Here is a 22,371-nt window from a genome sequence, read left to right as displayed (position 1 = left end):
AGGTAAAGGGGTTGTTCACCTTTAAATTAACTTTTAGTATGATGTAGAGAGGGATATTCTGAGACAATCTGAATTGGTTTTCATTTTTTATTATTTGTGGTTTTTGAATTATTTAGCTTTGTATTCAGCAGTGGTTGCTAGGGTCCAAATTTACCAAGCAACCATGAACTGATGTAAACAAGAGACTGGAATATGAATAGGAGAGGCTTGAATAGCGAAATGAGTAATGAAGTAACAATAACAATAAATGTGTAGCCTTACAGAGCATTTGTTTTTAGATGGGGTCAGGGACCCCCATTTGATAGCAGGAAAGTGTTAGAAGAAGAAGGCAAATAATCAGAGATGGGCCAAGGTAGTTTGGCATCCTAGGCAACGGCTTCAATTAGCCCCCCCCTTCTGTAGGACCATTTCCCACCTAATCACTTACAGTTTTTTTTAATAGAAACCTATAGCAGTGCCAACCAGCAGCCAGGGGTCGCTTCGCCAATGAGGCGAGTTGAGGCTGTCGCCTCAGGCGGCAGCGCATCACTAGGTGCCAGAGGCAGCAAAAATGCTGCTCCTGGTAATTTAAGAGCTGAATTTCTGGTTTTCAAAGAGGGAATTCAGCTCTTCTAGCACAGAGAGCGCAGTTAGGCTCTCTGCGCTAGCGTACTGGACCTCTCTGTCGCCCTCGTGGACCCCCCTGGACCTGATCAGGCGCAAAAGGGTAAGCGTATGGGGGAGGGGGGGCAGCAGCAACTGCCTCAGGCGGTGGAGGGGCCAGGATCGCCCCTGCCAGCATCACCCAAAATATTGCCCCAAGCTGTACCTGTGCCAGCAGCACCCAAAATATTGCCCCAAGCTGTACCTGTGTCACCAGCACCCAAAATATTGCCCCAAGCTGTACCTGTGCCAGCCAGCAGCACCCAAAATATTGCCCCAATCTGTGCCAGCCAGCAGCACCCAAAATATTGCCCCAAGCTGTACCTGTGCCAGCTGCACCCAAAATATTGCCCCAAGCTGTACCTATGCCAGCCAGCTGCACCCAAAATATTGCCCCAAGCTGTACCTGTGCCAGCCAGCAGCACACAAAATATTGCCCCAATCTGTGCCAGCCAGCAGCACCCAAAATATTGCCCCAAGCTGTACCTGTGCCAGCTGCACCCAAAATATTGCCCCAAGCTGTACCTATGCCAGCCAGCTGCACCCAAAATATTTCCCCAAGCTGTACCTGTGCCAGCCAGCAGCACCCAAAATATTGCCCCCAATCTGTGCCATCCAGCAGCACACAAAATATTGCCCCAAGCTGTACCTTTGCCAGCTGCACCCAAAATATTGCCCCCAATCTGTATCTGTTGTGCCAACAAACAATGCATCACCAAAATTGCCCCAGCCCAGATCAGTCTGTTCCTCTCTGCTCAGTCAGTGTGCACCTCTCTCCAGTGTCGGACTGGGCCGGCGGGACACCGGGAAAAAACCCGGTGGGCCCCGGGCTCTTGTGGGCCCCGCCGGCCCAGATCCGCTACGTAGTTTGGATGCGCGACCCCACTTTGTCGGGGGTCGCGGTAGAATAGAGGATCTGCGCATGCGCACAAAGCTATTGCTGCGCGCGTGCGCACAAACGCGGCGCCGCGTGCACGCGCACTGGTCCAATGAAGCACGCCGGATTAGCAGCGGGGGCCGGAGCAGGGCCCTGGGGCAGTAGCCCCGGTGGGCCCGAAGCCCCCCAGTCCGACCCTGCCTCTCTCTCTGTTCTCCAGTAACACCATCACCAGCCGCGAGTTTGAGAACAAAGAATGCCGTGCCCGCACCGACCACTGCCTGGCTGAGGGTTCTCTCCAACGTGACAGGTCAAAATTAAAGGGGAACTCCACCCCAAAACTATTTTCAAAGGAGTAGCTAACCTTTGAGTTAATTTTTAGTAGAGTGTGACATTCTGACACAATTTGCAATTGGTTTTCGTTTTTTATTATCTGTGGGTTTTGCGTTTTTAGCTTTTTAGTCATTAGCTCTCCAGTTTGCAATTTCAGCAATCTGGCTGCTAGGGTTCAAATTCCCCTAGCAACCATGCATTGGTTTGGACAGGAAACTTGAATATGAATAGAAAAGGCCTGAATAGAAAGATGAGTATTAAAAAGCAGCAATAGCAATAAATGTGTAGCCTTACAGGGCATATGTTTTTTAGATGGGGTCAGTTACCCCCACTTGAAAGTTGGAAAGAGTCGGAAGAAGGCAAATCATTTAAAAAACGATACTATAAAAAACTAAAAAAAAAAAAAAAAGAATAATGAAGACCAATTGAAAAGTTGCTTGGAATTGGCCATTCTATAACATACTAAAAGTTAACTTAATGGTGAACCTCCCCTTTAACACATTTTTGGTGGTTTTAAAGTTATTTGGAGATGCAGCTAATATTAAAAGCAGTATCTGCTGGGCTGTTTGTATTCTCTGCACTGGTTCTGACTCATGAAACAATGCAGCAGAAGTCAACTGATTAGTCTGATGATGATGATTTCCCAGAGAACACTTTACCTGACTGACAGGCTTGGCAAAGGTCTTTATCAATGTAGAATGGAGATGCAGCAAAACTCAGTGTATCTACAGCGTAACAAAGGACAGGCACACGCCCTACAGGTTGTAGATTCTCCAGCAGCGAATGTAAGGCTTTTGTACACGCAAACAATTGGGGAATTTCCCAAAGGCCGACCATGAGAAGCCACAGTATGTGATGTTCTAAATACAATGTTATCTGTTAGGCTTCCGGCACATTTAGCAGGTGACAGAGTTTCAAATACCTATATTTACCCTGATCAAAGTAGAGTGTCAGTAGTATTTACATATTTTACAGAGGTAGTATTTTTCAGAGAACTCTGAGTATCACTCATGTATTATAAGGGATAATGTACCCCCTACTGTAAATGATAAGGATATTAGAAGTCACTGAGGGGTTCTGTGACCATATAAAGGCACAAGGCTGCAGGCTGAGTTATACAGGGAACTCTGAGTATCACTCATGTATTATAAGGGATAATGTACCCCCTACTGTAAATGATAAGGATATTAGAAGTCACTGAGGGGTTCTGTGACCATATAAAGGCACAATACTGCAGGCTGAGTTATACAGGGAACTCTGAGTATCACTCATGTATTATAAGGGATGATGTACCCCCTACTGTAAATGATAAGGATATTAGAAGTCACTGAGGGGTTGTTCTGTGACCATATAAAGACACAAGGCTGCAGGCTGAGTTATACAGGGAACTCTGAATATCACTCATGTATTATAAGGGATAATGTACCCCCTACTGTAAATGATAAGGATATTAGAAGTCACTGAGGGGTTGTTCTGTGACCATATAAAGACACAAGGCCGCAGGCTGAGTTATACAGGGAACTCTGAGTATCACTCATGTATTATAAGGGATAATGTACCCCCTACTGTAAATGATAAGGATATTAGAAGTCACTGAGGGGTTGTTCTATGAACATATAAAGGCAAAAGGCTGCAGGGAACTCTGAGTCTTGAGAATTTTTTTTGGCTCCCTGTCCCCTAGAGAATGAAGAAGGGTAACTCAGCAGCATGGAAATTATTCTGTGCCATCAATCACGTGTGACAAGCAGCAGGGTGGGCAGACATATGGTGTTCCCAGCAGAGATGCTGGAGAAAAGTTTATTCTGAGGGCTCAGCACAAAAGGAGGTGAAATTGATTGTGGAATAAATAAAGCATTTCAGTGCCAAGCTGGGTGTGTCTCAGATAAAGTGAAAACAAACCTTTATGGAAATAGGACACAGATATGTGAACGTTGGTGAAATAAAGGTGCCATGCAGAAGTATAGAGACCGGACCTTTCTCTAATGTTGCATCCCTGTCCCTGATTGAAATATATCATCAGTATCACTCTTTCCATTCAGTTGCGCCTAAAAAACATATTTCAGGCAGGAACAGCCCGAGGCACCAGTCAATTAGTAAGAAAAAGTCTAAAACTGCTGAGGAAACACTCTTAGGGCCCTTACACATGGGAGTTTTGCTGTGTGTTCTCTGCATGTGTCTATCATAGGGGGGGGCATAGTACAAAACACATTCCCATTCTTCTCTAACCGACTATGGTCCGGACTGGCAATCTGTGGGTTCTGGCAAATGCCAGAGGGGCTGCTGTAAGATGCCATAGACAGTCACTATTTAGTGGGCTGCTGGGGGGCTGTTTGGCCCTCTGTGTGGCCTGTTGGGGCCTCTGGGTACCTGAAATGCCAGGGCCTATTTTGATTCTCAGTCCAGACCTGTCCGACTGTACTCATTCAGGTGAATGCAAGAGCCCAACACAGGTGGAACACAACTTTGGCCCTGCCCTCCAGGGGGAACGAATAATTAGCGCACAAGTCACCTAGGCAGAATAGGGCCAAAACCACATCCACTTCCCCACAAGCCACACCCACTCAGTGACCCACAAATCACATTTCTTCTTCTCTTGGGGAACGTTGACAGGAATACCTTGTTGTAACTGTGCTTTGGGGGCATATTTACTAACATTGGAGATAAATATCTGGAGATGTTGCTCATGGCCAGGGTTGGACTGGGTCAGCCCAGACCCACTGCCTGCAGAAACGATGTTCCAGTCAACACAAAAAACAAGTATGTGCGCACGCAGGGGGCGGAGCAAGATGGCAGGCCCGGTGGCCATCTTTAAATTAGAAAACAACAGCAAAAATCTGGTTGCTATGGGCAACATCTCTAGAAATCTCTCCAGATCCAAAAATGATGAATGATGGATTTGATGCCAAGCAGATGATGGGGTTACACAATTGCAACTCCCAGCATTTACCAACAGCCCTGCAGAAACACTGAATGTTGGGTTATAAGAGACCTGGCCCCATGTTACTAATAGTGAGCTCCTAATAGTGACTGCATGTCTGGATCACGTACTTACAGGCCTGGCAGAAAATCACGACTTTACACTTTGTGCAGTGACCAATGACACAATAGCAGTTCATCTGTGAGTGGAAGTGAGAAGTATTAAGACTCTAATATAATAGGAATAGAGAGAATTAAAGGAGTAAGAGAAAGTGCAGGTTGTGGGTTATAACATTTGAACAACTCCAGTGTGACACAGATGTGCAACATGAACATGACTACAATGTGAAAGTGCAGAAGTTTTGGGGCAGCTCTAAAATAAGTTTGATGTGGGTCCCAGTAACTTCTACTTACCCCCACAGCAACTGACCCAGAAAACGGCTGAATGAGATATCTGCCCCCAGCACTGGGCACTGTAGCCTGACACGTAGTGATTGATGCTCCATGTTACTGATATGTTATGGGAGCAGGTGAGTGTGACACGGACACCACTGCTGAGTCATGCTGAAACGGCTCAGACTAACCCAGGAACATACAGAACAAGTAGCAAGTCCTGCACATCCTGACACTCATGGAAGTCATGAACTGTACGTGTGCTCCCTGCATGTATGTGTGTGCTCACTGAATGTGTGTGTGCTCCCTGCATGTACATGTGTGCTCCCTGCATGTATGTGTGCTCCCTGCATGTATGTGTGTGCTCCCTGCATGTACAATATGGACTCCCTGCATGTATGTGTGTGCTCCCTGCATGTACAGTATGGACTCCCTGCATGTATGTGTGTGCTCCCTGCATGTACAGTATGGACTCCCTGCATGTATGTGTGTGCTCCCTGCATGTACAGTATGGACTCCCTGCATGTATGTGTGTGCTGCCTGTATGTACAGTATGGACTCCATGCATGTATGTGTGTGCTCCCTGCATGTACAGTATGGACTCCCTGCATGTATGTGTGTGCTCCCTGCATGTATGTGTGTGCTCCCTGAATGTACAATATGGACTCCCTGCATGTATGTGTGTGCTCCCTGCATGTACAGTATGGACTCCCTGCATGTATGTGTGTGCTCCCTGCATGTACAGTTTGTGCTCCCTGAATGTAAAGTTCATTGGTATAGGAGCATGTTGTAGAGGTGAAATGTCTATTTAACCCCTTTGATGCCACTTTTCTTTGATCTTGCTGCATTGCATATTGCCGGGAAAAGGCAGGACAACACGTATAGTAAGCACCGTAGTCACTGTAGCACACTGGAATCTGGTAATTTTGCTCAAATTATTGTCTTAAAGTAGACATATCAAGCTGGCAACGTTTCGGGCCACAATGGGTCCTTTGTCAAGCCTATAGACACCAAACATTGTGAATGTTTAAATAGTGTTCCCAATTCAGGAAGGGGAGGATGTAGAGTAAGGTGATCTGGTGGTGTCAGGGGTAGATAGGGTAACAGTGAGACAGTGTGCTGAGTAAAGTATGATGGTGCCATGGACTGTAACAATGTTCTGTATGAATTCAGTGCAATCTTTGGCTTGCCTACAACTCTCACACAGGCTATTGACTTTTGCCCATCAAGCTGCCCTTGTACTGTAGAAAAGAAATATCCAGGCTATACAGAGAGTGATTATTAGAAAGGGCAGAGCATCGGATGAGGCAAGCAGGGCATCGTTATTCTGGGTACAGTTAATGGATGTGTTCTTACCAGTAATTAGACAAATGTATTATATGGGAATATAAAAAAGCCTTATGCAACACAACAGCTGTGTTTGACTCTGCAAGGATTTCTGGAACAGTATAATGAATGCCTGACACCAAAGTACTTTCTGCCCGGCTCCTCAAGCTTCCGTCCCAAACCCCCAGACAGACACAAGATGTCATACATTAGTTACTACATTATTTAACAGCAGTAGCTTCAGCCCCTACATTTGGAGTTTGCCAAATAGCACAAGAGTAACCCAATTTTTCATATGGCAAAAGGTTGTTTGCCAAAGTAGGGCTTTCTGGTCAGCAAGTGGTGCAAATGCACATTAGCCACATGAGAATGATACCTGGGAACAAGTTCACCATTCAGCCGAGAGTTTGCTTGGCTTTCCATCCACTCCTCCGGGTTATATTTCAGCCACAACAAGAGATCAGCAGCTCCGGCATGTTGGTGGTAATTAAAGGGATACTGTCATGGAATAAAAATTTTTTTTTCAAAACACATCAGTTAATAGTGCTGCTCCATCATAATTCTGCACTGCAATCTGTTTCTCAAAAGAGCAGACAATGTTTTTTATATTTAATCTTGAAATCTGACATGGAGCTAGACATATTGTCAGTTTCCCAGCTGCCTCTAGTCGTGTGACTTGTGCTCTGATAAACTTCACTCTTTACTGCTGTACTGCAAGTTGGAGTGATATAACCCCCTCCCTTTCCTCCCCCCCAGCAGCCTAACAACAGAACAATGGGAAGGTAACCAGATAGCAGATCCCTAACACAAGATAACAGCTGCCTGGTAGATCTAAGAACAGCACTCAATAGTAAAATCCAGGTCCCACTGCGACACGTTCAGTTACATTGAGTAGGAGAAACAACAGCCTGCCAGAAAGCAGTTCCATCCTAAAGTGCTGGCTCTTTCTGAAATCACATGACCAGGCAAAATGACCTGAGATGCACCTACACACCAATATTACAGCTAAAAAATACACTTGCTGGTTCAGGAATTAAATTTTATATTGTAGAGTGAATTATTTGCAGTGTAAATAATGTAATTTAGAAATAAAAACGACATCATAAAAATCATACATCCTTGTACATCCTGCCATGGCAAGATCCATTTCTATATGTACACGATTTGCAGCACTCCAATTTGGTCTTAAAACCGCTTTTATTCCACAAATAGCATAGCGACGTTTCGGATACAACAGATCCTTTTTCAAGCTAAAAACAAAGTATCATCATCACTTCCTTTATACCCCCAGACCCCTAGTGGTAATCACATAGTTTTGCATACATTATACATTACTAAATCACACTTTCATTGATATAGCTTTACTTGTAGAATAAATATATCTCCCATGTATTCCAGGTGTCAAACACCTAGGACATAATAATTAGAATATCTTAGAATATCTTATCTCAATAGGAGAGATTCAATCGGCAGTCTATTGGTCATTCATTCAGTGGTCTATTCTGCATCACCAATCAGTGTTTTCTGTCGATGTTCTATAGGGGATATCCATTTCTATACAAGCAATTTGCAGAGTTTATATATAAGACTGTGCAGCTGCCATGAAACAGAAGTTCAAGTGCAGACTCTACATTCAACAACTACATGACACATTTTTCGGCTGTATAATGACAAAACCTTATTACAAAATCCTTTAAATCTCTATTTTAATGGATAAATAGATGGTCTTCGATACAGATACTGGCACACTAGTGATGGGCGGGTTGTAAAGTTTCCATCCTGCACCCAAACTTAACAATAAATCTTCACTAATGTGGGCAATGCTTTCCTGCTGCGAATAATGTGAATCACTGGTGGGAAAACAAATGCAGCGATTAGATTCTCGGAAGTCTGACGAAAATTCCTCACATGGCAGCTTCAGAAAAACAAAGTCCTGTGTGTGTTTTCCCAACGGCGATTCACATTATTTGCAGCAGGAAAGCATTTGCAGGAGATAAGTCGCCCAGTACAGTGTGCCATTGCCCTTAAAGAGATACTGTCATGATTTTTACGATGTAGTTTTTATTTCTAAATTACACTGTTTTACACTACAAATAATTCACTCTACAATATAAAATTTCATTCCTGAACCAGCAAGTGTATTTAGTTGTAATTAGTGTGTAGGTGCATCTCAGGTCATTTTGCCTGGCCATGTGCTTTCAGAAAGAGCCAGCACTTTAGGATGGAACTGCTTTCTGGCAGGCTGTTGTTTCTCCTACTCAATGTAACTGAATGTGTCTCAGTGGGACCTGGATTTTACTATTGAATGCTGTTCTTAGATCTACCAGGCAGCTGTTATCTTGTGTTAGGGAGCTGCTATCTGGTTACCTTCCCATTGTTCTGTTGTTAGGGCAGAGACACATGCTCAGATTGGGGGAGATTAGTCGCATGCCGACAAATCTCCTCTTCTTCGGGGCAACTAATCTCCCCGAACTGCCTTCACTCGGAGTGCTTTGTTTTCCGAAGTAGCCCAAAGTTTCCTCATGAGGCAACTTCAGGCGACTTCAGAAAACTAAGCGCAACAATTACAATCCCTATTGCGATTTACATGCTAGCAGTTCGGAGAGATTAGTCGTCCCAAAGAAGAGATTTGTCGCCGGGCGACTAATCTCCCCGAATTTGAGCGTGTGGCTCTGCCCTAAGGCTGCTGGGGGGGGGAAGGGAGGGGTGATATCACTCCAATTTGCAGTACAGCAGTAAAGAGTGATTGAAGTTTATCAGAGCACAAGTCACACGACTGGAGGCAGCTGGGAAACTGACAATATTTCTAGCCAAAATTAAATATAAAAAAATCTGTTTGATCTTACGAGAAATGGATTTCCGTGCAAAATTCTGCTGGAGCAGCACTATTAACTGATGTGTTTTGGGAAAAAAAAAATTCTTATGACAGAATCCCTGTAAGTTTCACCTTGGGGTTATATTCCTCAGCCTGAACCCTCCTGTGGGGGTTTGGCTGGCTTGCCCATGCCTATGCCACAGCATTTTCCTCCACATGAAACAAACAGTGTGCTGTGTGCACCAGTAGCATTGGTAAACCCTGCTCCATCTACTGTATCTGACTGATGGGTCATGTTAATGGTGGCCATAAACATACCAATTACTACCTTTCCTGGAAAAGATCTTTCCAGGAAAGCTCATTTGTTTCAATACACACGTGTAGATCTGAATGGTCAGATATACAAATAGAAACAATAGAATTCTACCTGTATCTGATGATTCAGCACTAACAATGGCTGATGTTCAGTTGCCTTCAAAGACGCCCGATTAAAATTTTCCGCCTGGGATGATCAGCGAGCCGACCAATATACAAGTCTTCTACTGATATCGCTCGGCTTGTCTTCTGCCATACACACACACCGAATATTGCACGAAAATTTGTTTCATACGATAATATCGATGCCGCCTTTAGTGATAACACCCTGACTCATAAGCACCTTGGCCAGGTCCAGGCAGCAAATGCCAAGGAATCTGGTTGCATGCTATTGTCCTCACCTGCCCCTCTTTGTGTGTTTAATTATTTTCTTTTGAGTGATCTTTCCACATGAGAAAGTCACCCACCGGCCCTGGATAACCAATGGCTCTTCTAGTCCCACACGTGGGTCTGCAGTGTGTGTTGCAGGTGGACCCGTCTGTAGATAAAGGGCTTTTGGCTGAGCATTACAATGTCAGTAAGTAACGAGTCTAACCTGAATGTGCTCAGGGTCCACAATCCTCACGTTGCACGTTTGTGAGTCCTGTCCTGCCTTGCAGATGTAGAGGAACAACAGAAGGAACCCACTGACAATGAGACACCTGCAGAGACACAAATAGATTATGCTACAGGATAACAAAAATACATTAGAACGTTTCATACAGAGGGGCACCTTGTAATAGAAAAATAATACATTGTACAGGTATAGGAGATGTTATCCAGAGGGATAGGGGATATTTCCATAATTTGGATCTCTATACCTTTAGTCCACTAAAAAATCAAACATTAATTAAACCCAAAATGATTGTTTACTTGTCTAAAGGGGAACTATCAAAAATAAAAAATCAATATAAGCTTCATCACACTGAAATAAGAAACTTTCTAATTAAGAATCTGTTTCTCTTCATTCTGTCTTCATGCAGCAGTTGGGTGTCAGATATTCATTGACAGTTAGATCCAATATATCTTATAGGGAGGCTCCTTTCCTAGCAGATTAATTAGAGCTCAATCAAATAACTGATTCCAGTACAAACAAAATCTAACAAAATAACTGCCTTTTGCACAAATCCTGCATGTAGAGAAACATGATGTCTGGTGATTTAGTAGAGTGAGCTCTAATACATCTTCTAGGCAAAAGGAGCCTCCCTATAAGATATATTGGATCTAACTGTCAATGAATATCTGACACCCAACTGCTGCATGAAGACAGAATGAAGAGAAACAGATGCTGAGAGGGAAATAGTAATTTCAGTATACTGAAGCTTATATTAAATTTTCATTTTTGCCATAGTTCCCCTTTAATTAATCTTAGTTAGGATCACGTACAAGGTATTGTTGCTCCTAACACAGTTTGAACTGTAAACATTTTAACTGGCCAGACATTGGTTTAGTCCAATGTATATTCGAATGCTCTGATTGGCTACAAGTTGGTTCTAGCTCCACCAACCTCCAAGCACCGAATCCACTATTTTGTATTCGGCCGAACTACCGAATCCTTCGCAAAAGATTCGGCCGAACCACCGAATCCTTTGCGAAAGATTCAGCCAAATACCGAACCGAATCCTAATTTGCATATTGCGGATTTGGTTTGGCCTGCTGAAAAAGGTTGAATCCCGAACCGAATCCTGGATTTGGTGCATCCCTAATTGAAACCCAAGTAAAAGTCACTTTAAAGGGGTTGTTCACCTTTGGATTAACTTTTAGTATGATGTAGAGAGTGATATTCTGAGACAATGGTTTTCATTTTTTTATTATTTGTAGTTTTTATTATTTGACATCCAGTCACTCCAGCCTTTATACATTTTTGGCTAACTAACTATATTAGAAACATTTTTTTATTTTGCACAGCCTATTTACCCAGTTTTTATTTTTATACTGAGCAATTCCTTTAAGGTACAAATGTTGAACCATATCTACAAATATTCCTGGTCCAGTCCCTCCTGGGGCCCAACAGAGAACCTGAAGTCTGAGGCTTGTTGTCCAGGGTCAGAATGGCTCACCGGGAAAAATCTTGGCAAGTCCCATCTGCCAGGGCTTATCCTACCCACTATCTGTCTCCAGTCCTCTGGTGGGTGAGGGATGAAGTAGGTGATGTACAGTGACAGCTGGGACCTAAAGAGGTGTGGGCCCAGGTACCCCAGTCCAACGTGGCCACTGTCACAACTATTAGTAGTAAAGCATGGTAAATGGTGTGGGTATTTGGAGTATATAATAACAAATCGCTGCCAGGTCAATTTCTAAGTGACATGTTATTACAGAATAAGTCCAACTGCCCTCATTGCCATAGCAATCTTCCACAGCTTAAAGGGATTAGGCAGTGATGCTTGAGTTGTTTACACTGCTGTTCATGTGTTTACTGAGCAGATTCAGGAGCGATTTTGGACACAATGAAACTGCATAAAGATTAAGTCAATTGCATCTCCCGCTGGCAATAGTTTTGCATCAGGGTAAACTAAGTGTGATATATTGACTGGGATTAGGGACAAGAGAGCTCCAACCACAAAAAAAAGGTATGAATCTGGCTTTATATACTGAAGTTTCTCTAGCATCCCAGAAGTTCAACAGCCCTATATCAATAATGATCCAGGCCTTCAAGGTTGTCCACCGGAGCTCTCCATCTTGGATGCAGTTCAAGTCAAGTCAAGTCAAGTAGGAGTTTATTGCCATTTGTACTAAAGGTACATTGGAATTTCTTATGCAGTATTGGGCAGTAAGAGACAGGTTTTTTACAATATAGTTTTTAACAACCCTGGAACACTCGGTACCTCAGAAGATGTAGTAGATCAGCTGAACGAAGCTGGAGAAAGTCACAAACTGATCCTGACTTCATACACTTCAAATTCATGCTCTCCTGCTACAATCGATCTCTATCATTAGCTAAAGAACAATACTTCTATTCTTTAATCTCCACTGTGTCCTCTAAACCACAGCGACTGTTTGCCACATTTTAAAACTGCCCATTATCTTGCTCATTTCTTTAATGAAAAAGTCGATCTCATTAGGCTGAACATATCGTCTGACAACAATCTCACTCACGTCCAGTCCACTCACATCCACTTTGCACTCCTTCATCCCCGAAACACTAGATGAAGTTAACAAACTTCTAACCTGCTCAAACCCCACAACTTGCTCCCTTGACCCCATACCCTCTCGCCTCCTCCACCCAATCTCTGATACACACTCTCCTGCACTTACCCACCTATTTAACCTTTCACTCTCTACTGGTACTTTTCCATCATTATACAAATAAGCACTAATCACTTGATCCCCGCTCTCCTGCTAACTATCGTACGGTTTCCCTTCTTCCGTTCGCATTCAAATTACTAGAAAAGCTTGTTTACAAACGTCTGATCCAGCATCTGACTCACAACTCCCTTCTCGACCCCCTGCAATCTGGTTTCTGCCCAACACACTCAACTGAAACTGCACTCACCAAAGTAATTAATGATCTTCTACTGGCAAAGTCTAAAGGTCCCCATAGACGCAAAGATTTCTCTTGCCGAACGACCGATTTTAGCGAAGACCGACCAATCTTCCGAAATTATTGTGCGGTTAGTGGAGATTCGAATGATCGAACATCTTACGATTTTTCGGCTGACATCTGTCAGGAAATTGATCGGCCAGGTTAAAAAATCTTTGTCAGTCCCAGCGCAATCTATCTATGTTTGCAGGGACAAGCAGGCAGCTCCCCTTTGTTTTCCTTGCAAATTGGTCTTTTTAGTTGATGGACAATTCGTACGATCGTACGATCGTTTCAAGATAATTGAGGTCTCACGATGACAATCAGATCTTTTAAAAATCTCAACATCTATGGCCAGTTTAAAGGTCACTATTCCATACTAATCCTTCTAGATCTCTCTGCAGCCTTTGACACAGTTGACCACCCTCTCCTAGTAGTCATTCTATACTCAGCTGGCATTCATGGTTTACATCTGTCTGACCTTTCCTTTAAAGTTGCCTTCTCTAACTCTACTTGTACTGCGTTCCCTCTCTCTGTTGGAGTTCCTCAATGCTCTGTTCTAGGCCCTCTACTGTTCTCGTTCTATACAACTTCACTAGGAAAACTCATTCAGTCATTTGGACTTCAGTATCACCTTTATGCTGATGACACCCAACTCTACTTGTATACTCTACTCTACTTGTCTACTCCAGACCTCTCTCTCCTTCTGTCCTTTCCCAAGTTACAGACTGTCTCTCTGCTGTCTTCTCCTCCTGGATGTCGCAGCACCACCTGAAACTGAACCTTTCAAAAACAAAACTCATTATATGTCCTCCAAGATCTTCCCCTGTCCCTCAGATATCACTCACAATAAACAAGACCACTTTTCATTCCACCACACAGGCATGCTGCTTAAAGATGGCCATAGACGCAAAGAGCTATGTTGCCCACACAAAGCACCCAGTGTGCCATTACCCTTAACTGGTAAAAATCTGATTTGCTCCATCAGAGATCAGGTTCAACCGGGCAGGGCAGGCATTGTTTATTAAACCTATAAATAATGATAGCACTTTTATTATACAGTAATTATCTTTTATTTATATAGCAGCACTTTATAGAGTTTGTAAATCAGTCTCAGACGTATAATTACTCAGAGCACCAGGCTGACTTTATGCACCTCATAACAAGGTTACAGATATATACAAAGATTGAGGTAACAGGGGCACAACCTGATGGTATTTTTAGTATAACCATTTTGACCTTGTGTAAGACAAAACTCAGTAAAGGAAAACCTTTAGTAATAGTCAGGCAATTTATTAATACAGAATACAACATAACAGTTTTGTCTGGGTAAGCTGTTGGAGTAACACACAGAATGTCACCCAAGGACTTACCAAAGACCCACCTCTTGGTCCAAGCGTTATATAGCTTTCAGAAGGCATTTACAGTAATTGTGACAAGGGGTACATGGAAATACCATACATGGTCTGGCGAGGAGACTTACTGGCATATACATTTATACATTCCTGTAAGATGTGCAGTTTTGCAACATAAGAGATTTCTGGTTCCAACTGTCCACAGCCTCGTAAACATCTGTTGGCTAAACATAGCCATTGTGGTACAGCCAGTAATTGAGCAACACTTCTGGAAAAGGGCATAAGAGACATGCTGACACTATGCTGACACTCTGGAATCTAAGTAACAGAGTGGAGATCATTTATTTAAGTTATATCAGTGACCATTGTCCACAGTTGACAGCCCTTATAGTCCATCCTGCCTTGGGCCCTACAGCGTTATGGCGTCATAGAGGGCGGGGGTAATAGATATCAACCCTCTGACACTAGCCATTCGTCCGTCATAGGAAATAGACCGTTCCAGATATAAAAGATATAAAATATATAAACAACCCCAAATCTCACCCCGGCCTTCAGGTTGGGCCCCCTTAGCTCATAACAAGGTTACAGATATATAGAAACATTGGGGTAACAGTCACCCTGCTATAGTTCCAGGGGTACCCAGGGCACAAATAAACACTCACCCCAAATCTCCCCCTAACTGGCCTTCAGGTTGGGCCCCCTTAGCTCATAACAAGGTTACAGATATATAGAAACATTGGGGTAACAGTCACCCTGCTATAGTTCCAGGGGTACCCAGTGCACAAACAGGCACTCACCCCAAATCACCCCCTAACTGGCCTTAAGACTGGGCCCCCTTAACTCATAACAAGGTTACAGATATATAGAAACATTGGGGTAACAATCACTCTGCTATAGTTCCAGGGGTACCCAGTGCACAAACAGGCACTCACCCCAAATCACCCCCTAACTGACCTTCAGGCTGGGCCCCCTTAGCTCATAACAAGGTTACAGATATATAGAGTAGAGGTTGGGGTACCCTCAACTGACCCTAACTGACCTTCAGCTCATACCAATAGGTACCCTGGAACCATAACAAGGTGACAAATCTTGGGACAACAACGACAGGCTGAAGCCAATGAGTCTGAGAAATCTGATTTATGAAATGCTGTTTATCAGGAATATTAGCCTGAGGCTCAGCAGTTTCTGTCGAAATTCAACTAACAGCCGACAAGAAAAATAAAGTGTGAATGCAGAATTTATAAACCACGGAGGCAGAAAAACAATACACAGCGACTTGCAAATGTTTATGTTAGGATTATTATTCTTGGGGCAAGAGGAAAATGATCTCAAGGATTTACAGGGTTAGGTTTACCTTGGCCTTTATGCAAATACCTCAAATCCCTCAGTTCGCAGCAATCACAGAAATAAACAAAGTTTTCCCAACTCCTGACTTCTAAAATTTCTGAAACAAGAAAATAAAATGCTTTGCTTTTCAAATGAAACTGGTGTGTGGCTGAGCGTATCCATTGGCACATCCTGGCTACTGTCTCACTGCTTTCCATCCCTACAGCTGACATGTATAATTATGCCTCCCATTCCAGACATGTACATTGAGCTCTCTGGATATGTCAGCTTCTGTTTAAGAGAAACCCAGGGACTCTCATGCCAGGGCTGCGGGGAGGAAGGGAAAAGCAACAGAAAAGAATCATATAGAAAAGACATATTCGTCTATTTAGGAAACGCAATAAGTTCCCTGTATAACTCAGCCTGCAGCCTTGTGCCTTTATATGGTCACAGAACCCCTCAGTGACTTCTAATATCCTTATCATTTACAGTAGGGGGTACATTATCCCTTATAATACATGAGTGATACTCAGAGTCCCCTGTATAACTCAGGCTGCAGCCTTGTGCCTTTATATGGTCACAGAACAACCCCTCAGTGACTTCTAATATCCTTATCATTTACAGTAGGGGGTACATTATCCCTTATAATACACGAGTGATACTCAGAGTTCCCCCTATAACTCAGTCTGCAGTCTTGTGCCTTTATATGGTCACAGAACCCCTCAGTGACTTCTAATATCCTTATCATTTACAGTAGGGGGTACATTATCCTTTATAATACACAAGTGATACTCAGAGTTCCCCCTATAACTCAGTCTGCAGCCTTGTGCCTTTATATGGTCACAGAACCCTCAGTGACTTATAATATCCTTATCATTTACAGTAGAGGGTACATTATTCCTTATAATACATGTGTGATACTCAGAGTTCCCTGTATAACTCAGTCTGCAGCCTTGTGCCTTTATATGGTCACAGAACCCCTCAGTCCCTTCTAATATCCTTATAACTTACTGTAGGGGGTACATTATGCCTTGTGCCTTTATCTGGTCAGAGAGACTAAAGGTGGCCATAAACAGACAGATCATATCGTACGAATCGAGGATTCGTACGATTTTCGGATCGTGTGTGGCGTGTGCCGACATCTTTCGTCCGGCGGTGATCGGTCTGGTTTGGTCGATCGGTCAGGTTTAATTTTGACCCGACCGATCCCGCCGGAGCCCATGGCACATCGTAATTGGATTGTTCGGCTTTACGGCTGAACGTTCAGATTACCCCCGATATAGCCTTGCTCGTTAATGGCATATCGGGGAAAGATCCGCTCGTTTGGCGATGTTGCCAAAAGAGCGAATCTTTGCATCTATGGTCACCTTAAGCAATGAGGGCACCCATTCTGATCAGAAGAAAAGAGATTCCGCCTAAATATTGGGAAGGGGTTTGTTACAGTGAGAGCAGTGAAGATGTGGAATTCTCTCCCTGAATCAGTGGTACAGGCTGATACATTAGATAGCTTTAAGAAGGGGTTGGATGGTGTTTAGCAAGTGAGGGAATACAGGGTTATGGGAGATAGCTCATAGTACAAGTTGATCCAGGGACTGGTCCCATTGCATCTTGGAGTCAGGAAGGAATTTTCCCCATGGAGAGGCTTCAGATGGGTTTTCTGCCTTCTTCTGGATCAACTAGCAGTTAAGCAAGTTAAAATAGAGTTAAAAGTTTGAACTTTTTTCAACCTAACTTGCTATGTTACTATGATCCAATACTAATAACTATCCTTGTTCTCACATTCCAGGGGGTGAGTTATGCCTGATATCTACTTACATAAAGGTCTCATGCCACTAATAACTATCCTTGTTTGAGAAATCCTTCAGTTCATCTCCACCTGAAATAAATCTCTCCATTCATGAAGTTCTTTTATGGAACAAACAGCAGTAGGTGAGGCCGTTATTAAGCCAGTTTCAGTCTATGCAAAGTCACGTCTGTAGTAACCTGTTTCAGCCGGAGTAATTACTTGTACTATTTGGTAAGTTATGGTCACGCACTTGGGATTTGAAAATATCCCAGGGTACTTATAGTCCTAATGGCGCTAACATGGGTAGTTAATGGAGAAGGACCTGGAGGTACTTGTGGGTAGTACAGGTATGGGACCTGTTATCCAGAATGCTCAGGACCTGGAGTTTCTGGATACTGGATCTTCATACCTTAAGTCTACTAGAAAATCATGTAAACATTAAATAAACCCAATAGTCTGGTTTTGCTTCCAATAAGGATTAATAATATCTTAGTTGGGATAAAGTACAAGCTACTGTTATTACAGAGAAAAAGAAAAAAAAAATTTGGATAAAATGGAGTCTATGGGAGACGGCCTTCCCGTAATTCTGAGCTTTATGAATAATGGGTTTCCACATAACGGATCCAATACCTGTAACTATAGCAAACAAGGGCAGTAAGCTATAGGAAGGGCAAGAGAGGTCCTGTTGTAAAAGGGGTACAGAGTCACAGGAGGAGAGGGCAATTGGGAAGCATTGGGAAGGCTGAATCTTGTTTTGGGCACAAAACACGGATGAGTTTCAGATTCTCGGTCTCCCTCACCACTTTGATCTGTGTCTAAATATATATTATTTTCTACATACCTATTAAGCCACTCGCATAACTACAAGCATCAATTATACATGCTTAAGGCAACAGGGAGGTGTCCAGGCGATGTTAATTTGTGTGTCATTGCCTAGAATTAGGAATGTGACTATAGAAATATTTTGGATCCATATCAAGGTCAAGGTGAGCCACAGCGACCAAGCAAATAGCAATTCAGGTAAATAGTGGAGATGTACAGGAAAACAATCCTGCGTATGTAGAACAGCCCTATACAGCTCAAAGGGTAAGTGCACCTTAGAATGAAATTTTAGTTTAGTAAATGTAGTTTAGTAAAAGTGGGGCTCTAGGAACCAGCGATGAATTGGGATTCCAGTGAAACACTCTCAGCGTATTGTAACATGATGGGAAATCATTCAGCTGTATAAACTGCCGCTTCAGCTGCATCCCAATCACAATAATGCAAGGAGCAGAACTGACAGACTAGTTTGCACAGCTGCGTCGGGCCTTACTCAACACATTTCATGTCATTAACAGCGTAAATATATTGTCTCCTGTTAGGTGTGCACACGTGCCTCATGTGTTTGTTTTGTTAGTAGCCGCACACTCCTTTAGTATAACACACACACACCTTTACTACACCTATATGCACTTGCACAATCACTATAACTTGTGTTGAAAATTTGTTCTCCGTATTCATTTCAATTAAAAAAAAAAAACCCTGTTGATTGGGTAATAATGAGATCTGTTTAAACAAACCCCTCCCTTCCCTAAACGGCAACCTCTGGAATGAGGAGCTGCTCATTATAGACAGGGTTTATCTGTGGACTAGAAATCTGATTTGCTACCTGTGTTATAATTAAAAAAGTGTCTTTTATGTTGCGTCGACTTGAATTGTATTGTATTGTTTAGCAGAATTTGTGGGGCCCCGTTATCTGTATTACAGAGGACTGACCTTGAACTGAATAGTACCCCCCACAACAACTGCCGGTTGGGTAACAGTGTTATAAAGTGTTCAGTTCAACAATGGACTCAGGGTGTCACCCTTAATAAACAGTCACAGACTGGGATTAGTGGATACGGTCTTGGCAGATCTGGAACGAGGCCAAAAATGTCATCATTTTGCAGCTAAATGTTGCTCCACCAACGAACCCAACGAAGCAATTGATGTGCATAATCCAGCTTGATCCACCCACCAAACAGCCCCATGTGCAGCCACCTACACCCAAATAACACCCCACCCCAATAACTCACAATCCAGAGGGACACAATTTAGAGGTACAGCTGATTCCACCCAAAGAACACCAATAACACACTTCGGAGTTACAGCTGGCTCCACCCAGAAAACACCCCCAATAACCCACAATGTAGAGGTACAGCTGGTTCCACCCTCAGAACACCCCCAATAACCAACAATTTAGAGGTACAGCTGGTTCCACCCTCAGAACACCCCCAATTACCCACAATTTAGAGGTACAGCTGATTCCACCCACAGAACACCAATAACACACTTCGGAGGTACAGCTGGCTCCACCCAGAAAACACCCCCAATAACCCACAATGTAGAGGTACAGCTGTTCCACCCTCAGAACACCCCAATAACCAACAATTTAGAGGTACAGCTGGTTCCACCCTCAGAACACCCCCAATTACCCACAATTTAGAGGTACAGTTGATTCCACCCAAAAAACACCAATAACACACTTCGGAGGTACAGCGGCTCCACCCAGAAAACACCCCCAATAACCCACAATGTAGAGGTACAGCTGGCTCCACCCTCAGAACACCCCCATGAGCACACAATCCAGAGGTGCAGCCGTCCCACCCAGAGAAGACTCAGATATAGAGCTACAAACTTTACATCCAGTATTTGCTCCTGTTTGCACTCACAGATACATCACATAGAGAACCCCCTGAATTCTGAGTACACAGTTTTAAAGTCACCCATCATTCCATCATAATGAATTAAAACTGACCTGAGGAAAACTCTGAAGCAGAATTTGCTTGTGGGTCTTTTCATTTCTCTTCCCATGTCAGGCATCACAATAGCGATAGAAATCTCAGTATAGTGACATGTGCAGAGTCTTTTGTGCACCTGAACACCTACAAAACAAGAACACACTTAGATGTTATGCATTTCTACATCTATGAAATAGGAATAGATATAGATGTGGTGCATCTGTGCCCCTTTGAAATAAGAATTGATATAGATGTGGTGTATCTGTGCCCCTATGACATAGGAATATACATAGATGTGGTGCATCTGTGCCCCCATGAAATGGGAATAGATATAGATGTGGTGCATCTGTGCCCCTATGAAATAGGAATATATATAGATGTGGTGTATCTGTGCCCCTATGAAATAGGAATAGATATAGATGTGGTGTATATGTGCACCTATGACATAGGAATATACATAGATGTGGTGCATCTGTGCACCAATGACATAGGAATATACATAGATGTGGTGTATCTGTGCCCCTATGAAATAGGAATAGATATAGATGTGGTGTATCTGTGCCCCTATGAAATAGGAATAGATATAGATGTGGTGTATATGTGCACCTATGACATAGGAATATACATAGATGTGGTGCATCTGTGCACCAATGACATAGGAATATACATAGATGTGGTGTATCTGTGCCCCTATGAAATAGGAATAGATATAGATGTGGTGTATCTGTGCCCCTATGAAATAGGAATAGATATAGATGTGGTGTATATGTGCACCTATGACATAGGAATATACATAGATGTGGTGTATCTGTGCCCCCATGAAATAGGAATAGATATAGATGTGATGTATCTGTGCCCCCATGAAATCGGAATAGATATAGATGTGGTGTATATGTGCACCTATGACATAGGAATATACATAGATGTGGTGTATCTGTGCCCCCATGAAATAGGAATAGATATAGATGTGGTGTATCTGTGCCCCCATGAAATCGGAATAGATATAGATGTGGTGTATCTGTGCCCCTATGAAATAGGAATAGATATAGATGTGATGTATATGTGCACCTATGACATAGGAATATACATAGATGTGGTGTATCTGTGCCCCCATGAAATAGGAATAGATATAGATGTGGTGTATATGTGCACCTATGACATAGGAATATACATAGATGTGGTGCATCTGTGCACCTATGACATAGGAATATACATAGATGTGGTGTATCTGTGCCCCTATGAAATAGGAATAGATATAGATGTGGTGCACCTGTGCCCCTATGAAATAGGAATAGATATAGATGTGGTGTATCTGTGTCCCTATGAAATAGGAATATACATAGATGTGGTGTATCTGTATACCTGTGAAACAAAACAGATTTAAATAACATGCATCTGTGCACCTACAATTTAAGATCATTTATAAATATGATGAATATATATAACAAGGGAACAAAAACACACTCAACCTGCAGCCTTCAGCTTGTGTTACACTACAGTCCTCGGCACCTACCTTCACCCAAACCCACAGTCAGCAGCTGGATAAGCATGATGGGAATTGTAGTTCTAAAACTACAAAAAGGGGAGATGGGAGATGTAAGGCAGCTGAATTCTGATATAGGTCAAGTACACAGTCTGTAATTAGACATGTAAGGTGTTTGGCATAACAAACCTCATTATTATGTTTAATTGCTGGATTCCATAGTGTTATTACAGGCAGATGGCAAGTACAAAGCTGGTAACTGCGGCTCAGAAGAACCAGTACAACTGTTATACGCCCATCACACGGCAGAACTATACAGTCACTCTGGGGCTCAGTAGAAAGTAACTGACCCAAGGGATGCTGGGAAACTGTAACACATAGGCCAGCCAATCCAGAACCAGCAGTAGTGATTAAAGGGGATGTTCACCTTCAAAACACTTTTTCCAATTACTTTCCATTTTAATTTTTTACCATTTTTCCAAAATC

The 22,371-nt window shown here is 42.9% G+C and overlaps 1 protein-coding gene across 6 annotated transcripts in view; it reads right to left on the bottom strand.

Moving 5' to 3' along the window:
• st3gal5.L (ST3 beta-galactoside alpha-2,3-sialyltransferase 5 L homeolog) overlaps positions 1 to 22,371 on the bottom strand; it is a 60,283-nt gene that overhangs the window by 13,699 nt on the left and 24,213 nt on the right. For 4 of the 6 annotated variants that reach the window (XM_041587507.1, XM_041587501.1, XM_018227857.2 and 1 more), the window contains 2 exons: positions 20,420 to 20,546; positions 10,213 to 10,318 (listed from right to left, as the gene is read on the bottom strand). In XM_041587507.1, the coding sequence (XP_041443441.1) occupies positions 10,213 to 10,318; positions 20,420 to 20,484 (171 nt within the window). In that variant the 5' untranslated portion in view covers positions 20,485 to 20,546. Of the gene's footprint in view, positions 1 to 6,863; positions 6,986 to 10,212; positions 10,319 to 20,419; positions 20,547 to 22,074; positions 22,220 to 22,371 lie in introns of those variants that run through there. The other 2 variants (XM_041587509.1, XM_018227868.2) reach the window with 2 other exon arrangements.

Source organism: Xenopus laevis, chromosome 1L (assembly GCF_017654675.1).
Source record: "Xenopus laevis strain J_2021 chromosome 1L, Xenopus_laevis_v10.1, whole genome shotgun sequence".
NCBI classification, from domain to species: domain Eukaryota; kingdom Metazoa; phylum Chordata; class Amphibia; order Anura; family Pipidae; genus Xenopus; species Xenopus laevis.
Note: the sequence above shows the minus strand (reverse complement) of the source record. Positions and strands in the feature narration are given on the sequence as shown.